The sequence below is a fragment of the Hippoglossus stenolepis genome, chromosome 16 (assembly GCF_022539355.2).
Source record: "Hippoglossus stenolepis isolate QCI-W04-F060 chromosome 16, HSTE1.2, whole genome shotgun sequence".
NCBI lineage: Eukaryota > Metazoa > Chordata > Actinopteri > Pleuronectiformes > Pleuronectidae > Hippoglossus > Hippoglossus stenolepis.
Window position 1 is genome coordinate 21527280 of NC_061498.1, and position 22301 is coordinate 21549580.

General features: G+C 40.3%; 2 protein-coding genes across 4 annotated transcripts; one reads left to right on the forward strand and one right to left on the reverse strand.

Moving 5' to 3' along the window:
- The first annotated feature begins 230 nt into the window (after nt 1-230).
- Nucleotides 231-5187, forward strand: smim22 (small integral membrane protein 22). Of its 3 annotated transcripts, none has more exons than XM_035180856.1 (5): nt 231-519; nt 659-749; nt 2376-2513; nt 3727-3797; nt 4780-5187. In XM_035180856.1, exons 3-5 carry the CDS (start codon nt 2384-2386, stop codon nt 4825-4827), a joined length of 249 nt encoding a protein of 82 aa, XP_035036747.1. In that variant the 5' UTR covers nt 231-519; nt 659-749; nt 2376-2383; the 3' UTR covers nt 4828-5187. The 3 variants fall into 3 exon arrangements, with proteins under 3 accessions (XP_035036747.1, XP_035036748.1, XP_035036746.1); XM_035180857.1 differs by having other exon boundaries at nt 671-749; XM_035180855.1 differs by lacking the exon at nt 659-749 and having other exon boundaries at nt 239-519.
- A 2643-nt stretch (nt 5188-7830) lies between these two features.
- rogdi (rogdi atypical leucine zipper) lies at nt 7831-20318 on the reverse strand. The gene is made up of 11 exons (XM_035181203.2): nt 20100-20318; nt 17217-17288; nt 16350-16432; nt 14734-14788; nt 14562-14642; nt 14327-14422; nt 14124-14222; nt 11820-11933; nt 11685-11734; nt 11346-11472; nt 7831-10021 (listed from the first exon to the last, which is right to left on the reverse strand). Exons 1-11 carry the CDS (start codon nt 20172-20174, stop codon nt 9980-9982), a joined length of 894 nt encoding a protein of 297 aa, XP_035037094.1. The 5' UTR covers nt 20175-20318; the 3' UTR covers nt 7831-9979.
- Between the last annotated feature and the right edge of the window lie 1983 nt (nt 20319-22301).

Consider the following 22301-nt stretch of genomic DNA (forward strand, 5'->3'; position numbering starts at 1 on the left):
TGGAATTATCTGAACAATGATTAAAATGTTGCTTGAATATTGTTATATTGAAAATATTTATAAAATATATTAAACAAATATATAAAAAATATTTAATAATTAATTTGTTGTTTATGAAAAGAAAGGAAATCAATTTGTTATGTTACTTATATGGACAGGACAGGGTTTTTACTTCATGGAATGTGTATATGTGTAAAAACAAAAAAACTAAACCATACACTTATATTTACTATAAAAGTTGGAATGCTTGATTTATAGGAAATTGACTGACAGCTTAAAATAATCAGATAATAGTTCTGTAGTAGTGCTTGTTCTGACCATCAGTCCACATCTGGACCACATCAGTCCACATCTGATCCACATCTCGACCACTATCTGGTCCACATCTGGTCCACATCTGGTCCACAGCAGTCACCATGACAGCGAACAGAGAATCAGCTCGCAGGTAAACAACAGGTGAGTCAGATCGACCTTCGTACCCGGAAGATAAAGGACTAACACAAGCTGCGCCACTCTCAGGTAGGCACCTGTTCTTCTGAATAACGACAAAGTAACGCACCGTATTGTAAACCAACAACTTTGAAATCTGCCGTAGCCGATATGAAAATGTATGTGTTCACATTCTATCTGTATAAACATGACTGGTGTTTAATTGTAGTTGTTCCGAAAGATTCCGCCCAGTTACCTGTCAACACAAACTGAAGTGCGTTGATTTCTCCAGGAAGTAGACGCATACGTGTGTGCGCGATGTAAGAAGATCAATGTGTATGTTCTATTTTCACTGTGTCCTGTGTTGTGTTGCAGTGTTTCAACAAAGGTTGACATGTACAACAACACACTGAGCAACTCGCAGTACATTCTAATAAATGTGTCGCACAGTTCACAGTGAGACAAGTGGCAGCAGTGTCTAGATATCCTGCTCAGTGTGTAATGACATGCAGGTTTCTCTGTTTGTGATCTTTACATTCATGACATTTTTATGGTTGCCCTTTTTTACCGTTCCACCAAATACTCACAACACCAGCAAATGCAACACGAGCAAATACTTGCCATATCACAAGAATAAATACTCGCAAAAAAATACTCCAGACAACATGTCAAAAACCTGACAACACGACCAAATACTCACCACATGACCAAATACTCACCACATGACCAAATACTCACCACATGACCAAATACTCACCACATGACCAAATACTCACCACACGACCAAATACTCACCACACGACCAAATACTCACCTCATGACCAAATACTCACCTCATGACCAAATACTCACAACACAACACAAATACTCACATTATTGTGAGCATTTGCTGCGCATGTCTTTTCTCTATTTGCATGTGATTTGTCTATTTGTGTGTGTTTTGTGAAGTTGCATTGTGTTGAGCTCTCAGGGCCACCACACATTTCCTCACAGCAGACACTAACACCGGAGCTGCCTGCTGTCAACATTAAAAGCTTTGAGAGTGTCACAGAGGAAAATGAAGCTGAAGAAGATCAAAATAATTCTGCAAATTACTGTTGTTACTATTTACACGTGTGTTCTTCTCCTGCTTGGACGTCAAAATGTGGGCTGTGATATCGATCGATTATGTTTAGCTCTGAAGGATTCATATCTACACCTATCCTCAGTCTACACACAGCACAAAAACACGCTTCCTAATAAAACACACATTTCACCTAAAATAAATTGTAGGATAAATAGGTATCTTTACAAAGATTTGGTTGCCCTCCTGACATTTTTTAGTTGGTCAAGTTCAAAACACTGTTAAAAAAAATGAATATAAGCAGTTTGCAAATTTATTTAACGAATGAGACTTAATGACATTGTTCCGGAGTCCAAAATATGTATTACATCTAAAATGAAAATACTTTTTTAAAATTCCTTTTTAGAAGCTTTATTTGTCATTGACCCATATCATATGTATTATTTAAAAAAACATAAAGCTCACACTGACATTCTTAAAACAGTAATCAGGTGTCCATATGTAAATGGGTATATATATCTTTACAGTAAAACCAATACAAATACAATCTAATGGTAACACACTTCTTTTTATTTATAATCAACATCTGTGATAATCAGTGGTCCTTTACATTACTGTTCATTCAGATATTCATTCAAACATAAATCAAATGTCAACACTCGCACGTTCTTGTTCTGTAGTTTGTGGTGATTATGGTGCTTGGGCCATGTGTCTGCAGTGTTTCAGTCCAACTCCTGCTCCTGCTCCTGCTCCTGCTCCTGCTCCTGCTCCTGCTCCTGCTCCTGCTCCTGCTCCTGCTCCGCTCTGCCGGTGCTGCTGATCATGGGTGAATGAATCTATGCAGACTCTTGAACTAAGAAGCTTGTTGAATTGTAACGTGCAGACACAGCGATGGATCAGAGGAACATCCAGAAGGAGTTTGAGGAACAGTTCAACGATGTGGTTTCCAGACTTCAGGCCAAGCAGCTGTTCCAGTCTGACTGGGACATCGCTTCTTTTGCAGTCTTCTTCATCTTCATCGGTGAGTGGAAGTGAATGAAATGGTTTAGAGTAGAAAAACCTGAAAACATGTTGTGTTTTATTCTTGTACAAACCTCCTTCAGCTCTAAGAACATGGGGATGAATCAGCACAACACTTGAGTTGGCTTCTCATCGTTCACTCTCACATTTAAGCCTTGTGTCGAAAGTCCATAAATATTTACAAAGTTGTAAAGTGTCTAAGGCAAATCTCTCCATGCATGTATGTGAGTGTGAATTGGAAACGGTTGTGTAAATGCCCCCATTTCATCTGCGTCACATCTGTCAAGTCCAGTTTATTTCCACAGCACATTTAAAGTTCACAGTTCACAAACCAACGGGTGATGTCATGGTAGGTTGCCACTTGGTGTTGACCAGCGGAGTACAAGCAAAATAAAGAAGTTTCCAAAAGAAGATAAAATAAGAAAAGCAATAAGAAAATAACAACACTAAAGCAACTGTCTGAGCAATTGTCCTTTTTACACCAAATTACTGCATATGCGTACGTAGGTAAACTCACTAAAAACACAACAGGCCCTTTCATATTACCAGCCGATCGATTCCCAGTCCATTCACTCGTTTACATCACTGCCGATCAGACAGTGGTAGTAGAGCAACAGTCACCAGGGGGCGCTGTGCTGTTCTCAGACAGAGCCACCAATATTGGACTAGTTCACCTGTTGTTCAACTTTTTAAATACAAACATAAGACCTGAACCTACACATGTGTTCATGTGTAATCATTCCACTGTGTCTTATGTGATTCTTATGTGTATCTGTGGCTTTGTATCTGAGTGTTGCATCTGTTGTTGTGATGTTTGACGTCTATAATGGTTTTCTTTAGTTTTCTCTTATCATGCTTGGTGTTTTAGTCACTGGTTTGTTGTATTATTGATTTATTATTGATGTATTATTCATATATATTTGTAATATATCCATATAGATAGATCATTTTATCTTATTTCAGGTAGCCTTGTAAGAACTTGCTAGGTACAACAAAGGAAAATTCCCTATGCAGCCAACTCCAGCTCATTTGCAGTATGTTGTCAGAGTCAGTCCCGACATGGATCTAACTCTCTAAGAACTTGGTGTCACACCCTGAAGGTCTCATGAACCTGGGTTTGACGTGACACTCTGACTGCAGATGAGGGAGAGCTTCCACTCTGAACACTGAGAACTGGGCTCTGACCTCTCCCTGTGTGTGCTGTGTGTTGTCAGGCATGGTTCTGCTGCTGGTCCTCCTGGTCATCATCCGCTGCTGCTGCTGCTGCTGCTGTGACGATCAGAAGGTAAACACACACACACACACACACACACACACACACATACATGCACTTGTCAGATGTGAAGGAAAACACACCTCCTCATACTTTTTTGACAGTGATGTAATCTTTTATTTTGAGTTATGTCAAGTCATGTTTAAACCAAAACCAGGGCAACTAGCTTGAGGAACATCAAAATCGGCCTCTTCACTACGTATATAGTGACTGTGTATAGCCTCTATCATTGGGTTTAAATGTCTGAATTCTGAGTACACTTTATTGTGCTTCAAATAATCACCACAATGGAACAAAATGAAGTGAGGAGCGCTACAGCACAATATGTTGTATTAATGCGGTTGGTAAACTGGAGATGTCAGTGAGGACACAAAGTGAAAAACAAACACTCATTGTGTAGACTGTGATTTGTGTTTATAAATGGAGATAATTTAGTTCTGTGGCGACTCTCCATAGCTGCTATGCACTAACCCCAGGTCCCCTGCTCAAGTGACGACAAAGGCTCCCCACAGAATACTCTTTAAAGGTAAAGCTCAGAGTCACATGACTTCCCAAGTGTATCAGTGTATCTTACAGGATACTGTCAGGGTGGCTGTTCACCAGCTAAAGATTTAGATGGACTACAGAGTGAGTTGACACAAACCTGTTGAGAGACATCCAGTCAGATGTCTGCTTCATCATGATATGAAGCAGTTCTGAAGAAGAAGGACCTATGGGAGGCAGGAGTTCTGAATTCCATGGTGCACCTTGGGAATTTTGGGGAATATTGGGGAATAATCGTGGGAATATTTAGGGGCCTGTCCTCAGAGACAGAACAAGTCCTTACCACACAGCTCAGAAGACAATTGAACAATCAATGCAGACCTTAGACAAATCAGTGTGTCTCAGTGAAATGGACTGAAAGTGAGCCCAGATCATTAGGTGTTACTGTTTGTATTGTGTGTGATAACGGTCTCAAGTGAAAGAAAACGATTTGCTAATGTTTCCACCACAGCCCAGAAGACGGAAGGTTGGCATAGAGAACATGGCTCTGGAGCCCTGACAGCTGAGCTGCACTGATCAAGTATTGTGAAGACGACTGATGAAGAAGTAGAGCCTCGTAGTTTGATTCCTGTGCCAAAGCTCTATCAGTTTTTAACAGAGTTTAATCAAGTGTGAATAATTGTTCACTAGCACGTCTTAACCCAGCAATGAAAATGTAACACGCCTGATCCTGTTGACTGTCACTGCTGTGTGGGGCTGATTGCTAGGATACAGCAGAGGGGCTGGACACTTTCTGCTGTCTCTGTGTCTCTGTAGATTTGAAGATGTCTTCCTCTGACTTTGTCTGTTGGAAGGATGGTCATGTTTTAATTTGAAGGTTTTATTTAGCAATAAAAATATAAAAGGAGGAAAAAAGTCACCTTTGCTCAGTGTTCATTTGGTGGTGTGTTCACTCTCTTAATGCCATGTTCATTTACAGAGCACAGACACAAAAACATTTACAGAGGACAAAGTACATAAAATGGCTGTGGCCCAAAAGGTAGAGCTGGTCGTTCTCTAAACAGGAGGCCGTTCAATCCCTCCCTCCCCTCTTCCACGTGCCGAAGTGTCCTTGGGCAAGATTCTGGACCCCAAATTGCCCCTGACAGCTGTGCCAACGGTGTATGAGTGAGGGAGTGAAAGGGTTGCACATAGATGCACTGTATGAGTGGGTGAATGGCCAAACTGTCCTGTAAAGTGCTTTGGGTGTTCACCAGGACAAGAAAAAGCTCAATACAAATACAAACCTTTTACCATTTACCATAAAAGCACACAGATCCAGAAACCGACAGAGGTTGTGTTGTTGTGAGAAGAGGTTTTGTGCTCCTGAAGAAACTGCAGCGTTCTCTCAGGGTCATTGTGCTGAAAGTAGAACCATCGCCTCAATCTCAAGTCATGTGAGCGTCTCTGTATTTGGCTGCAGTGACCTTCATCGGTTTATCATTAAATGTGCAACACAGTACAGTGTGCAGGAAGCGAAGGGGACTGAAGCCAACAGTATAGTTCAAACTAGCCCCACTGGGATCAGCTACGTACACATCGGTGCATCAATATTTATAATCATTAATGATTTTTGATAACAGAGGCAATTCTGCTGCATAGTAGTACTATGTACAAATAACTTTTACTTTTGATACTTGGGTAAGTTACTACATGTAGATGCAATGCCAGTGGTAGGATGTAGGAACTATTTTGTACAAATGTCTCCTTTTCAGAAGAAAAGTAAATATGACCTCGCTGCCTCAGCCGCAGCTTTCTATGCTAATATACAAGTTGTCTGGCTGGTGATGTAGAAGCATAAAAGATTTTATATTTGTACTGTTCAGACAGTATTTGAAGTAGATTTATTTTCAGGTACTTTTCATTTTTACTGAACTGCATATCTTATCAAAAAGCTACTTTCTTTACCACTACATTTTTACAAAACACTGAGTTACATGTTCACAAAGTTTTTTACAATCAGTAACGAGAAGGGAATTTGTCAACTCATCAAATCAGAGCGATCAGGTAACATAAGACCCTCAATGAGAGCAAAGCGCCCCAGCAGCAGCAGCAGCAGCAGTGAAAGGAAATGAATTCAGAGGAGGCCACCACTGAGTGGTTTAGTCAGCCATAATGATGCAGTAGACATTAGGGTAAAGGCTACACTTGGTAAGTACTTTTACTTTGCTTTTTCAGCTTTAAAGGTTCAGGTGAAAGGGATCCAGTGGCAGACATTTAATATAAAATAATCCTGTTTTTCACAGTGGTCCAAACTGGACAAACTAAACACCTTTAGATTTTTTATGACAACTGAAGGTTACCACAGGTTCTCTTTCATGTTTGGAAGGGGAGGGTGAGGTGAGGGGTATTCAGCTGCAACATGAAACTTCACCACTAGATGTCACTAAATTTTACACACAACCTTTAAGTACATTTAAAATATTTAATTATAAAAGTTACTGTGATACTTGAGTACATTTTATTCTATTTATTTGTACTTTTACTTCAGTAAAATGTTTGAGTTTTGGTACTCACCTGTGATCAAAGCTGTAGTCAGAGACTGTCTAATGGGTTTAACAAGCATGTGACTGAGTTACGATGATGATATTGACCATCTCTACATTATGAGCAGGACTCGTGAGAATGCTTAAAATTGTGAAATAATTTCAAACTGGCGCTTGGTAGAGCACATATGTCTGCCAAGGTCCAGAAGTCCCCTTCAATAAAATATATATCAATCTTGTCCAGATCTATGCATTATTTCTATTCACAAAAATACACGCACTATCTTGCAATGTTAAAGAAAGTGAAAACACAAATCATTTCAGTAGGATTGTTGTTTACTGTAAGGAAAACATAACCTCCTAGGTGGAGGGACTGAAAAGCATCAGGGGGTGAGGCTGACTTTGATATTATAATAATCCATCCATTATCCATACCGCTTATCCTTTGAGGGTTGCAGGGGGAGCTGGAGCCAAGCCCAGCTGACAGTGGTGGGGTTGACCCTGGACAGGTCACCAGCGTCACACAGGGCCAACATACGGACACACACTTTTCAGATTGATTTGAGATTCAGATTCAGAGATGACTTTCCAACGAGATGTTGGTTACCAAGGTTAATAAATTATTAAACTATATGACATTTTTTTCTGACTTAGTACTTATTCTTATGACATCATATGATAGGAAATAATTTTATGATGAAAACAAGCTTTTTCTGTCTATTACTGACACAGACGTGTGGGGAAATGTATTTTTCTGACCACATTTTGTTGTCTTTAAACTTTGAGTTTAAGTCAGGTCAGCTCAAAACATTGATCATCTCAGAGACAACCTCATAACTATATGAGTTACTTTATCCTCACACTCACACAGGTGATTTTACTTTACCCTGCTCACATGGTAACAAATGAATGAATGAATGCATTTGATCACTGAATGCTCAAACACAATGAAGTGGAGAACACCGGGAGTTTAATAGCGACCTCTTTACATGTGGCTGCACAGTAGCTGGAGCAAAGAGCCAGACAGAACAGACATATTAGTGTTTAGAATATTTTATTGCACAGAAAAATCATTTAATATTTGATATGATAGGCAACTTTTCAAAATAGAGAATAACACTTACTGGAATGAAGTCATTTGCTCATAATTAGATTAGAGTTTGGTTCACAGGGAATCAACAAAGTGTGCAAAATATGTAAAATAAATATGAACACAGAACAGACAAACACTTGAAATCACAGACATGACTGGTAGCTTAACAGTGACTATAAAGGACTGATTTTAATCCCGTCAGAGCTCATAATGGGAAATGTTTTCACAATACTTTTGTGTCTCCTCACAGAATTACTTTATTTTGTCTTCACAATTTTTTAGGATCCAATGACACACCCTGCATTGATAATTGAACAACTTATTGAACTCTACTTTGAACTCTGTCTCAAATGTCCTGATTAGTGAAAGTGACAAAAAATCCACAATCAAGTTGTCAATCCCTGCTAAAATAGCTCAATAGTTAAAGGCATGAGAGTAGTATCAAACTGAACTAACTCCAGGATTTCCCAAAATGTTGAAATGTTCCTTTAAGTGGATCACTACAGTGTATTGACCATGACCAGTGCCCGGGCTCAATTTGTACACATTGATATTCTATCAATGTAGTTTTCCAGAAAGTTTCAAAATGCATCATTGTTGCTACGTTTACGTCTGACGTCCAAACTACTCCAGAGTTTTTGAAGTTAAAGCGGAAACATTTGTTAATGATGATTCTCTCGACTGTGTTCTCCTCCTGATTGGTCCTTACCACGGGGCTTCTGCTAAAGTTACATTTCAGACTTTTTAAGACAATAATGAATGAAGTATGACAGATATGAAGGAATATCAGAGTACCACAATTACTTACACTGCCTCATAACTGAAGATAATGTAAAGTATTGGAGTAGAGAATAACCCTGGAAACACCAGGATGTCTCTCAAACCACAGACAGAGACAGTATTATCAGTATCCACAGTCATTCCCACAGACAAGCTGAGAGTACTGAGATCCATTCTGACCAGGGTGTTTGTGGACTATCAGGTATTACTTCCACGCTTTTGTTTGTAGTTTTATTACAGTGTGTTAATATCTGTAAGAACTACAACACATCCCACCAAAACATTTTCTTAAAAAAATAAAAGTGTGATGGAAGTGGTGTTAAATTAGTATTAACAGAATTAAGACCTACCTAAACCTGTTTAAGACCTAGTACATAATATATTGACATATTTAAATTTTTCCTATAGCCAGAAATTCAGGTTATTAAATATTAGACTTTTTTAGACTTTTAAGACCTGGTGGGCTTTGTTAGTGGTGGGAACATGATCCAACTGACCTTACTGCCAACTTTGAGCTAATTGGCTTCTGTAGCCAGATCTGCTTTGCATTCTGGGATGTGGCAAAGCACACACACACTGCAGCAGCTGGTCTCAGAGAAGAAATTCAAGTCTCGTTTGGCCTAATAATATACCTTCTATCCATATTTACTTTCTTGCTCCCGCCCTAGATACATATGACCAATAAGAGGAGTGGAAATTGTCACGTGGTTTGTAGTGATGCATTTTGGTTCACTTGGAGTTTTCTGTGTGAAAAGAAACTCTGTGCATTTGGAAACTCATTAAATAATTCTGACCAGAGCAAACACATTATAGGTGTGAAAACACCCAGAGAAGCTGATTGAGTAAATATGTTTGGAGCATCTTTATGTCATCTTTATGACCATGTGTCTCACAGGGGAGTGTGAAAATGTTGGGGGGAAATGAGGGAAATAATAAACATTTCAAGAACAAAACTCCCGCTGTGAGCTCTAACTTCTTACTCTTCTAAGTTTTCCAACCCTGAGTACACACATTAGTTTTCCAAACAACAGTTCACATGAAAACTTTGGGATAAATACTTAGTATTAAATAGCTTGAATGTAACAAATAAATTCTACTGATAAATCAACAACAATAACATTCGTTCTTTCAGGAGTTCAAGTCAGGGCTGTAAGATGCAATGTGGGAAATGGCAAATATTGATATCTGTTAAGATTTGATTGGCTCCTTCGCCTATTCATGCAACACCTTAGAGTGAATGAGAGGGTGAACAACATATAAAAAATAAAACCTTCACAGGATGTCCCTTACACTTGTGTGGTTAGTTTGGAGGATTAGAAAGGTCTGTAGTTCCAGAAACTAGAGAAGACTGATATCTGCAAAGAAAGGAGGACAGAGGAGCTTAGTGTGGCGTTAGTCAAGTTACGCTTTTACAATTATACACCAGCAAATTAATATCTACTGAGCAAGTGGCCCAAAAAAACTTATTTAGCATCAATAGTTAATTCCAATGTTTTTCAAACAGCGGCCCTTTATTTATAAATGTGTGTGTGTAAATGAATGGAACTTCCCTTTGAATCTATCCAGTAGATCGTCACAACGCAACAGCAGTGGCTACAATGTTATCTTATGAGGCAACAGCGGCAGTCCACAAAGTGTCCTCTAAAAGTTTTTTTAGAGGACACTTTAAAGTCTCACTCTCAAGTCCTGTGACACTTGGGTGGCTGTGGCTCCCAAGACCAGAAGGTCAACGGCTCGATCCCAGTCAAAGTGTCCTTGGGCAAGACACTGAACCCCAAATTGCCCCTTCACATAACAGTCCTGCACTTAGATGCACTGTATGAATGCCTGTGTCAATGCGTGAATGTAAAACTGCACTGTAAAGCACTTTGAGTGGTCATCAAGACTTAATACAGACCTTTTACTTGGGTTACTACAGAAAGGCGGAGGTAGAATTGTGAGAGAGTTGGAGAATTTATTGAGAGAAACTATTATGTCTGAATCTTTTTCTGATGTGTTGATGAAATTTTAGATTTTGATGGTCATCCCTACTTGTTTGAGCCGGAGTATACGGTCAACGAGTTCCTTTAAATTGAAGAGCGAACGAAGCGGCAACAAGTAGAGGAGGGACAATGAACTGCTGCAGGATTCAGACTGGGACGTCTCATGAGCCAGACATGTGTTATGTTGCCAAAGACTTAGACCCAAAAGACCCAAAAGCCCCAAAATAACAATTTGAGCCTTTGATTGATGGAAAATAACACTTCAGACCTGTCGTGGACTGTCACAGTTGCCCCATACGATCAAACTGTAGCCATTACCGCTGTGTTGCTGCTGCCAGCGAAGATGATCTACTTGACTGATTCCAAAAGGTTTTGTAAGTACCATTCATTTACACACCCACATTTATAAACATAGGCCTAGGTTTACAAATATTGGAATTCTCCTTTAAAGGATAGGTTTGGACTTGGTCGGGTTCATCTCAACACATGCCATGTGAAATATGAATGCTGTAGTCATCTGTTCATTGGTGATGGAATACTACAAAAGATGTATGTCATGCATAATTTCACCTGAAGCAGATATAAGACGTTAGCAGTCAAATCAAGTGTGAATTCCTTCTGATGTCACATGTGTGTTGTTTTAAAATGGACCTATATTTGAACTGTGACAGAGTCATCTTCCAGGAGAGACATGTACCTTGTCCTTAAGCTGCTGACAGAGCTGCAGGGAGATGGTGAAGAACACCAGCGTGTCGTTGAGCCAAGGCACCACGCACTCCACCTTGTGAACATGGCTCACCTCGAAACGGTTGTTGTTGAGCTCACTGTCGGGGGAAGTGTTCACAGCAAGTAAAGACAGACGAAGGGGAAGATACACCTCCACTCCACAAATGTGTTGAAGCCCCTAATAGATTGTCATCAATAACTACTGTTCCTTTTCACTTGCTATATATTTATTTAAGGTAATCATTGTATGCATTATTTACACATCTACATGTGTTCAGAACAGAAAGAATAGAAAAGAAACAGGACTTACAACATTGCTCCAGGGTTGTGCAACACTGAACTTCCAGCTGGTTTGAAATTCTATTGAGATGACAGAGTTACAAAAACATCCACACGGCACTGAGTGTAGCTTTATATAGTGATGCAGTGAGTCACAAGTTCAAACCTTGGTGGTGTTGGGGGGCAGCACATGAAGTTGGTAGACCGTCAGACACAGTTTGCTCAAGTTGATGTAAAAGTTCACCATCACATCTCCAGGCATGGGAGGAGTGAACATTTTCTGGACATGAAAGAGAAAGAAAGGAACATGGAGCAATAGTGAACAGTGCAAGGCTTCATGATAAATAAACCCAAGAAAAGTTTATTCAAGTACAACTGGACTCGACTGGTGAGGCAACACGGCCGTTTCACCTCGGTGGGGTTGTTGATGTGAAGAACCTCAGAGCTATGTTTGACCAGGACATTTGACCCACATATAAAACAAGTCTCTAGGACAGCTTTCCTCCACCAGCGCAATATTATGAAATTAGGAACATCCTTTCTCAGAAGGATGTTAAGAAACTAGTCCATGCATTTGTTACCTCTAGACTGGATTACTGTAACTCTTTATTATCAGGATGTCCCAGTAAGTCTGTGAAAAGCCTCCAGTTGGTCCAAAATGCTGCAGCACGAGTGCTGACAGGATCTAGAAGGAGAGATGATATTACTTCTGTCTTAGCTTCTCTGCTCCCTGTAAAATTCAGAATAGAATTCAAGATCCTACTCCTCACATATAAAGCCCTTAACAATCAAGCACCATCATATATTAAAGAGCTCATGACACTGTATTGTCCAAATAGATCACTTCACTCCCAAAACACAGGCTCCCTTGTTGTTCCAAGAATCTGTACATAATGGGAGGTAGAGCCTTCAGCTCCCAATCTGTGTTCGGGAGGCAGAAACCATCTCTACTTTTAGGATCAGACTTAAAACATAGTTCTGGTTCTGCTAGAAATGTCTTCCAGTTAATGAGGGAGTCTTCCTCTCCACAATTCCCTTGCCAAATTATTATGGGAACTGTTAGGTTTCTCTTATGTTTTGTAAGGTCTCAACCTTAACATGTGAAGTGTCTTGAGTTAACGTATGTTATGATTTGGCGCTATACAAATAACATTTTATTGAAATCAATCAGTGTGCTGCACTCAACTGTACGATGGAATACACAAATTGTAAAAAAAAAGAAAATCAATGAGTGTTGGTCAGTGTTATTATTGTGTCGGTGTTTAAAAGAACAGGTCTTACATCATGTGGCCATGTGAGTATCAGACCACTTCCCAAAGCTGTCTGAGTGATCAGATTTCATATGTGTCCTCAATGTGTCTCGGGGGCTTTTACAACTAAGAGCTGACCACTTGTGATCAGATCACCTGAGAGGGATGTTAACACCCGGTCTGAACCGGGCCTTTGTCTTTAGGGTCGTGATGTAGTTTGTTCAAGATAAACAGTTTGATTCTTTATGTATAAAATCTTGCTTTATATACAACAAAAGGAAAAAAAACTTCAGTGAAAATGATGTTGAGTGATAGGGCATAGTTCACAGCAGGTGGTCCACTTCATTCCAAAGCTGATAGATGGGTTGAGGTTGGGGCTCAATTTTCTGTAATTTGTTGAATCTAAAATTTTTACTCATGAATTCCTGGATAATTTTTCATCTCCAAGCCCATTAAAAATATCCAGATGAAACCATTTGAAGGTTTGGTATTCATGAGTCACAAACCAGAGAACGGCAAGAAAACAGAGAGATTTTCTCTTCATTGGAACTAGTGGAATCAGACGAAACCAGGAGGAACAGCCTAAGTAGACCCGAGGACAGAGACAGACACATTCGTTTTGCTATGTACATGTGCTCGTAGATATATTGGTGTCTTCAAAAACCCATTGTCGATAAAGCTGCTTTCAGACATGCACTGAACTCTGCAGTTCCTCTGTATTTTCTCTGGAGAAGGTGCATGTGTGAACGCAAATGTCCAAGTGAGACGCTCTGCAGTTTCTGTGGCCTTTCTCTGCCTGGCCACCTAGTATAATGTACGTAGAAATCCAGGAGAAGTCGATGTGTAAATCCCGCTGGATTCACCACGAGCTACAGACGCAAAAATAAAAAAAACTAATGTCTCCTAGTGAAAAAGCCGTGTCATACACGTAGAAGACACAGACGAAGATGTCAAGAGAGTTTTTTGTGATAAGAGCCGACAACGGTGTCGGGGTGCGGTAAACATGATCACGTGCAAAGGAGTTGATACATCACTTCCTGTCTCTGTCTGCTTCCTGTTGTGAGCGCGTCTGTGCAATGTGTGTGTGTGTGCAGTGTGTGTGTGTGTGTGTGTGTGTAATGTGTGTGTGTCTAATGTGTAATGTGTGTGTGTGTGTGTGTGTGTAATGTGTAATGTGTAATGTGTGTTTGTGTGTAATGTGTGTGTCTGCAAGCCTGTACCATCAGACCACTGGTGGCCAGCTCAGGGAGAGTCATGGAGGCCGGGGTGGTGAGGCGGTTTCGTGCTCGCGTCAGCTGCAGCATCACTGCATCCATGAGCTACAGAACAACCAGACACATGAAGTAAGTACAAGTGACCCCTGTAAGGCTGGGATATCATCCATGTTTGGAACAGGGCTCTGTGGCCCAGAGGAGGGTCCGACCTTATTGACTTCAGCCCCCGTCTGGAAGTGGTAGCTCTCATCACGGCTGTTCAGCAGCTGCAGAGCCTGGTTCACATGGTTCCTGGCATCCTGGATCTGATTGAGGAGTGGAGGCAAGAGGGAGATGAAGTGGTGAGAGGGATGAGTGAGGCAGGATTTCCGCTTTACTTTGATCTCAAAATTCCTACAGCTACAGCTGTGGTTCTCCATGTCCGTGGTACCATTATACACTGACCTGCTGCAGCTTCCACTGCTTGTCGTCTCTGAACTGAAAGTGCAGCACCTGGCTACTTTTTGCAACCTTCAGATTTATGTCCTGTCGAGAAAAGCAAAACATTTAGCTAAATCAAAGTTTTATGTCCTTATTAAAAGCAAGATAGCTTTGATTGAGAATAATTCAAACTCACGGCCTGAGTCAGAGCCTCTCCCTGCAGAGTTAGCACCCCCTTCACCTGATCCATGCTGCAAAACAACATCACGGCAAGGAAAATGTTTACCGAGAGTAAGAAGTATATCTGATCAGAAAGATTATAACACGAAGTAAATGACCAACTAATTCCAACCAGCTATGACTTGAGCATCTAGAAGTCACAGAGATTAAAGTATCAATATTATCAATAAATGAAAAGCATCAGAGTGCATTCTGTATACACTCCCATCAGGCATTGCTAACTTTTTAACCTGTCTGAGAGTTTGTTTGTTTATTGGATGGGTGGGTGGCTGTATGCTTCAGTGCACAGAGAAAACTGTTTATGCCAAATTCTGTCTGCCTGCTGAGGATGGTACATAAATACTTTATGGATGGCGTATGATGGACTTTTAATGGGCCACCTACGCAGGAGGAATTTCTCCCAGTGCTGCCGATGGAAGAGCGAGCGACAACGAAGCAATAATACAATAAAAAAACACGTCAGAGATCTTTTATGTTGTGTAATAAAAAATGTCACTATGAAACTGTGACAGGACAAATTAGATTATGGTGGTCCACCACAGTCTATGAGATAAAATGCTGTTACCTGTTGGTGTTACTCAAACATAATAAAAGTTGTATTTCAAAGTCAAATCTAGAATAACCCCACTGCGGTTGAATGCCTCTTCCAACCAGTGCAGTTTCCGTTTACATATTTCTACATACTTTTTCCCCCAGATTCATATAAGGTCACAGTGACCTTTGACCTTTGACCACTGAAACATTATCACTGTATCTGAAAATCTTAGTCCAAGTGACAACTGATCAAAGATGGAAGAAATTCCCTCAAGCACTCTTGAGATATCACATTTAAGAGGTCAAAAACATGTTTTTGGAGTCACCATGACCTTGACCACTGAAATCTAATCAGTTAATCAGTGAGTCCAAGCGAATTGTACAAGATGTAATGAAAATCCTAACTGGCAGTCCTGATATGTCATATCACAGGGATACAAGGTCACAGTGACCTTGAACTTTGACCACCAAAATCTATTCAGTTCATCTTTGAGTCTAAGTGAATGTTTGTTCAAAATTTCTGCTTCATCCACCCATCAGAGTTGTAAACAACCTCTTTAACATAAGAGGGAGGTGGGACCCTTGCATTATTTGCGTAACCCTACACAACTTGTATAGTGAGCGTATAGAGCCCCCCCAGCACTGGGTATATGTAATGGCCAGTACAGCACTGTGTGATCACACTGTCTAGCTGACAGTTTACAGAGAGTGTGCAAGTACATATATTTGTGTTTGAGACATTAAGTGTCTGTTTACATTTAAAATAGCCTCAGCTCTCCATGAAACGTTAGGGCTGCCAGGCTCACTGTGTCACATGCCCCTCCCATACCAACAAACACACTGTACATGACTTCTCTGGAAACCAGATGAAAGAAATCTGTTGTAACAACAGAGAATTGTAATCCCTGCAGCCTCTTTGATCAAGACAAGACACTGCTATGTGACAGACATAGGGCCTTACTGTGTCGACCCAACCATTGTAACTGTACAGTAACTGTTGCACCTTCAAATGAAATGCTTAGAGATATGATGTATTACGTTGAGCTGCCGAGGATGAAGTTTTCCTGCTTGAGCTGACTCTCCAGACCTGGTGTCGGCGTAGAGAAACGTCTTGATGCCTCCTGTCGACAACAGCAGAGCAAAATGTCACTTACACAAAATGAAAACGTTGGAGCCTTTGAGTTGACACAGTAGATTATTCACTGCTTTCAGGTAATCTTGAGACTTTTTACTGAATTATTCTGATCCATTATGCTACGTCTGGGCTACAATCCAATTACAATTTGCTTTGCAATTTATTACACAAGCTACTGAAAACACATTACAGCTATGACTGGGTGATAATGCAATATAATCATTCATTGACTTTGGCTGGTATCGAATGGTGATGATATGATCATAATCTTTTTGATAATGTTTCTTACTTGATTTTGACAAATCAATGATTCTGAGCACAGTGTAAATAAAAAATAAACATGTGTTGAGCTTTGTCAAAGTGCACAGCAGTGGGGCAGTAATATAAGCATAAAGGAATGCAGCAGAAGCTCATATATAATGACTTGTCGCCCTTGTGCATGTAAAGCTCAATCAAAGTCGAAGACTACATTTCCTATGATGCATGTTAATAGCACCTCTTTGTTATACCATCCCTGTCTGGAAAAAAAAATCTAACATTTGAAACTCGCTGCCACCATTTTGTAATGCAGGCTGTATTTGGTTGTATTTGTAGCATTTGAAATCTCAGGTCTTCCTTCATTTTTCTTTAAAAGCTTCAAACTTTCTTAAGAGCCATGAAGGACATTATACAACAGGCCAGGACAAGCAAACAGATCTTCATGTATAGTGGTGCAAAGGCCCTTCAAATATGTGACAATGAGTTCAGTGACATAACTTCAATCATTTTACCTTGAGGACATCCTGGAGCTGCTTCAGGACAGCATGGACTTCCTCTTTAAGCAGCCAGTTGAATTCCTCCTCCTACATGACAGATCAAATGAAGATGTGACTGATCCATGATAACTAAAAACAAACAGGAATATGTTGTGTACAATTAAGCAACATGGACAGGTCTGAGGAGCTGTTCCAGTGGAACTAGATTCTGTATCAGAGGAGAATGCTGCTGAAGTCATAAACCCTGTAACACAGTTTAACATTGTTTTCCATTTCCATGCCTGTAAAGTGCAATAACATATAGGAGCACCCTTCTTACTTAGCTTGTAAATTGTACCCTGCACTTTCACTCATGTGCTGCACCATCATTTGTACATTGTACACCTCTTTTTACTCAGAACTGTATGAGTGGATTGCATGTGCTTGAATGAAGTGTGTGCTAATTTGCTTTGCATTTGTGCTAACTTGACTTTTACCTCTGGCAAGGAGGTTATGTTTCTGCTTCTGTTTGTTTGTTACTTAGCAGGATTACGTAAAAACTACTGGGCAGATTACAACAAAACACGGGGGAAGGGTGTGGTGGAGCAATTTTGTCACTTTCTTTAACATTGTGAGATATGGTGTTTTTCAACTTCTTTGTTGATTTCTCAGAGAACAACTCACAATAACAGTAATTTCATGCTGATCCAAATACAAATCTGAATGTGGTGAATTTAAAAGTAGTTTCATATTTTTCAGCTGCTATGTTAACAAATAGGGTTAGAAACCTGTAACTACCACCAACATACAGCTGAGACACAATGTGGCCATAAGGCTTGTTTTACTTTAAGGGCAGAGGTATGTGCTCTACTTAGTGATATTCTAGTTCGAAAACATGGCAGCCCTATGTGGGAGACATTATTATATAGAAACCCCTCTCAGTGCAATTTATGTACATATTTGCTATGTAGCAGCAACACAATCCTCATCAAATTTTATTGTTTTGTGATAGAAACTGCTAAAGTAAACAACGTTACGGTAAAAAAGACCTATGTTGAAATTAAATGTCATATTCTAAAACCACAATACAGGACAATGGAACTGCAATACCACAACCTACTGCTGCTGCAGGTTGTTGAGCTTATGTGCAAAACACATTTTTCATTAATACGATTTTCATTATTTATATTTTCTATTTTAATAACTGACGGCACCAGGCAGAGACAAGAGAACTAAGAATCTCATTACATTGATAACTTGTTTATTTCTGCATATGATAATAAAGCCTTTGAACTTTGAAAACAACAAAACTGTAATTCTAAATATAAAATTTGTGTAAGTCGTTTATTTCCTTTTATCTATTTAATTGTGTTCCAACTACATTTGTCATGCCTGCAGTGTATATCAGTTTGTGGGTTTGGAATGTGTTTAGGTTCCAGCACAGTGAACATAGTGCTTGCTTTAGTGTAGTTGAAGTTACATTACCGCTGTGTACATAGTTACACATGCAAACAACGTCAACAGCCAAACAATGACAGTGATGAAAAGAACTGCTTGCTGAGGTAAATTGTTGAGTAAATTGCCAGTTATGCTAATTTTCTAAGTTACTGTGGTTAGTTTATCTGGTGTTATCAGGCGTGTCACACACACACACACACACACACACACACACACACACACACACACACACACACACACACACACACACACACACACACACACACACACACACACACACACACACACACACACACACACACACACACACAGGTTTGACTTCTATTCATTGATAGGAGCCTAAAAAAAACATTATCCCTAACCATGACCAATTCATTCCTACCTCTAACCTAAACACAATTCACATCTGACCACTGCAGTGTTTAACTGGACCTCAGGATTTAGTGTTTTGCCTCATTAGAACTGAGCTTTGGTCCCCATGAGGTCACCTGGTCCTGACAGTCAGTGTCACATGCTTGTATTTCTATCTTAGTGAGGACACTCATTGACATGACACATTCTCTCTGCACTATATGGTAAATGGTCTGTATTTATATAGCACTCTTCTAGTCTTGAGGACAACTCAGAGTAACCTAACCTTAACCTTTCAAACTAAATGTGGAACCCAAAACCTAAACCTAACCTTGACCTAAACCTGATTCCATCCATAACTGTCAAACCAAGTCTTAGCCCTCAAACACACCTTCGATGGCGGGTCAGATATCAAATATCCTCACTCTGTAAGGTCTGACAGTCATCACTCATGCACGCATACGCATACGCATACGCACACACACACACACACACACCCACGCACACGCACACGCACACACAGAGGGAGAGAGAAAGAGGGAGAGACACAAACACGTCTCTGTATAGTTGTGAGGACACTCATTGGCATAATGTGTTCCCTGGCCCCTAACCATCACAACTAAATGCCTAACCTTAACCCTGACCTAAACCTGACTCTAACCCTAAAACCAAGTCTTATCGCCCAAACAGCCCAGTGAATTTGTGAGGACCAGACTCACATTGATGGTATTGAACCAAAATAGGCCCTCATAACTATAGATAGACATGTGCGCGCGCGCGCATACACACACACATACACACACACAGGCCCACAACAACAACATCCCGACAGAATGACTGACAGCTCGAGCTGTCTGTAGCACCTGCAGGGTAGCGCGCGGGTGTAACTGTTCCTGTCTGCACGAGCGAACAAACATAACTCCATCATTTAGAAAATAAACCTGACATTTATCTCAGCGTGTTCAAACCGAACCTGTGTGGTCCAGCTACACACACACACACACACACACACACACACACACACACACACACACACACACACACACACACACACACACACACACACACACACACACACACACACACACACACACACACACAGTGTCTCACCAGTACGGCTCTCTCCACCTGACTGGCCGCGGACATCTTGGGCAGCTCGGACAGAGACCTCTGCGTGTTCAGCATGGTGAGCAGCGGACTGATAACAACACCTTCTTCTTCTTCTTCTTCTCCTCTTCGTCTTCTTCTTCTTCTTCTGTCCTCTGCTGGGGATGAAGGAGCCTCAGTAGCTTAGAGGATCTGATGCCTTCAGGTGTTGTCGGAAATTTGAGCGCCCAAGTGAGCGCTGAATAAAATAGAAAACAAAAATACATCCATGATCCCCAGCACCTGACGTAATAGAGGCACAACGATAAATATCTATGTATATACAATAAACACAAATACATTTTTAGTCCTTAATTTCAGATTGGATTGTACTGAAGGTGACGATTTACGTCTTATTTCTCACACATGGTTACAAATGTTTGTCTTTTGAAAAGAAACATCCATAAATGAAGCGTGTTCAGGCTGACGGATGCATTTACTTATTCATTCCTACCGAACCACCAAGGTGGAAATGTGTTTTGGTCTTTACGAGATGCTCATGAACGCAGCATTAGGCCGGTCACACGTTCACTATTAAAGTAGACCCGCCCACCAGTTCTTATCAGACGTTTTATTTTGGAATAACTTCCGCTCACGGACAATGTTAAGACGCCCTGTTGAATAGATATTTAACAGTAGGGTTATGATACCCTGGGACTCTGGGTATATATATGCATATATATATATATGTATATATATATACATATATATATATATCGTCTCACTTTTCCTGCTGCTATTCCTGTGTGAAGCTTGATAGAACCGGATGTCTTCACTGTGCCCTGAGGATTAAACAAAGCTGGTAAACTATGACCTTCCTGACACATTCATATAACCACACCCATGCCTCACATCTGATAGGATGCTCTTCTCAGCAAATGTTTGCTTAATTCTCCAGACAGGCCTCAGGGGATTGTAGATCTGAACTTCATCTGTCCACAGCCCCTGAGGCTTATTCAGATGTTGCTCTGCAGACTTCCCATGTTTAGTTGTGATGTTGCAGGGAAGGTTTGCTCCTGATCACTCCTCTGTGTATCTGAGTATCAGCTCTGCACAGTGGACCCGTGCAGACATGCGGGGGCTTGGATTTGCTGAGCAGACTTGCAGTTTTATTCAGACAGAGCACATGTCCATCTTGAAGTTCTTTGACATCTTTTATAGATCTGACATTATCAGGATTATTTTCTCACATCATAATTTATGTGAGCAACAATTGCTCTCATGTGCTTATATATATATATGGATACATTATCCATATTTGATTATTGACAAGTCTGGATTTAATGGTTCTTTGAAGCTGGTTTCAAACATCACCTGAAGCTGGTGTTAGAGCAACAAGACCTAAACATGAAAAAGTGCCGCTTTATTGTCAGTTAGTTACATCATGATTCATGACAATGATCATTTTAGTGTGAATACCACACATGAACTCATTTTCTGGTCCCAACGACTCTTCCTTTGAGATATGAGAGAATGTTGCTATAAATACTGTGCTCTGTTGGTTTAGAGCTTTGAAGAACCAACAAGTCCAGACCAGTCAATTTGGAGCCCAAGGGCATGCACCACAAACGTGGCTCAGTTAATCACCAGGGTAACAGGTACTAGATTGTGAAACACAAGAGAAAACCCAGGTATCTGAGCCAGTTTAGTTTATATCCAGCACCATGATACAGGTCACACAGGGTGACTGATGTTAGGTTCAATATCCACCTACCCACCCACAGGGGAGAAGGCCTCATCTCATAACGGCTGATGGAATATTGAGGCTTTGTTCCATTTCATGGGCTATATTTAACCAGTACATCATAATGAGCTGACACGTCCTCAGCCTCAGTAGGTATAAGTCGGAAGATTTGATATAGTGTGTGTATCACAGAACATTTACAGTATCTTGTATTTTGCATGGCATTGTCCAAAACCTATGAAAGACACAATTGTGAGCCTCACTGTTCCTTCATTAACTCACACACTGGTTTATTATGAGTCAGTCCCACACACACAATCCTTCAGTTGGAAATACTCACTAGAGAATAATCCACTGCTGAAATTAGTCACCAGCAAATGCTGCGTCCTCCAGTTTGAGTAAAGTTTGTTCAAAACAGTGATCAACTGTTTAAGGTCAGAAATATAAAAATATGCCTGTTTTGTAAAACTGTTGTTTTGGAA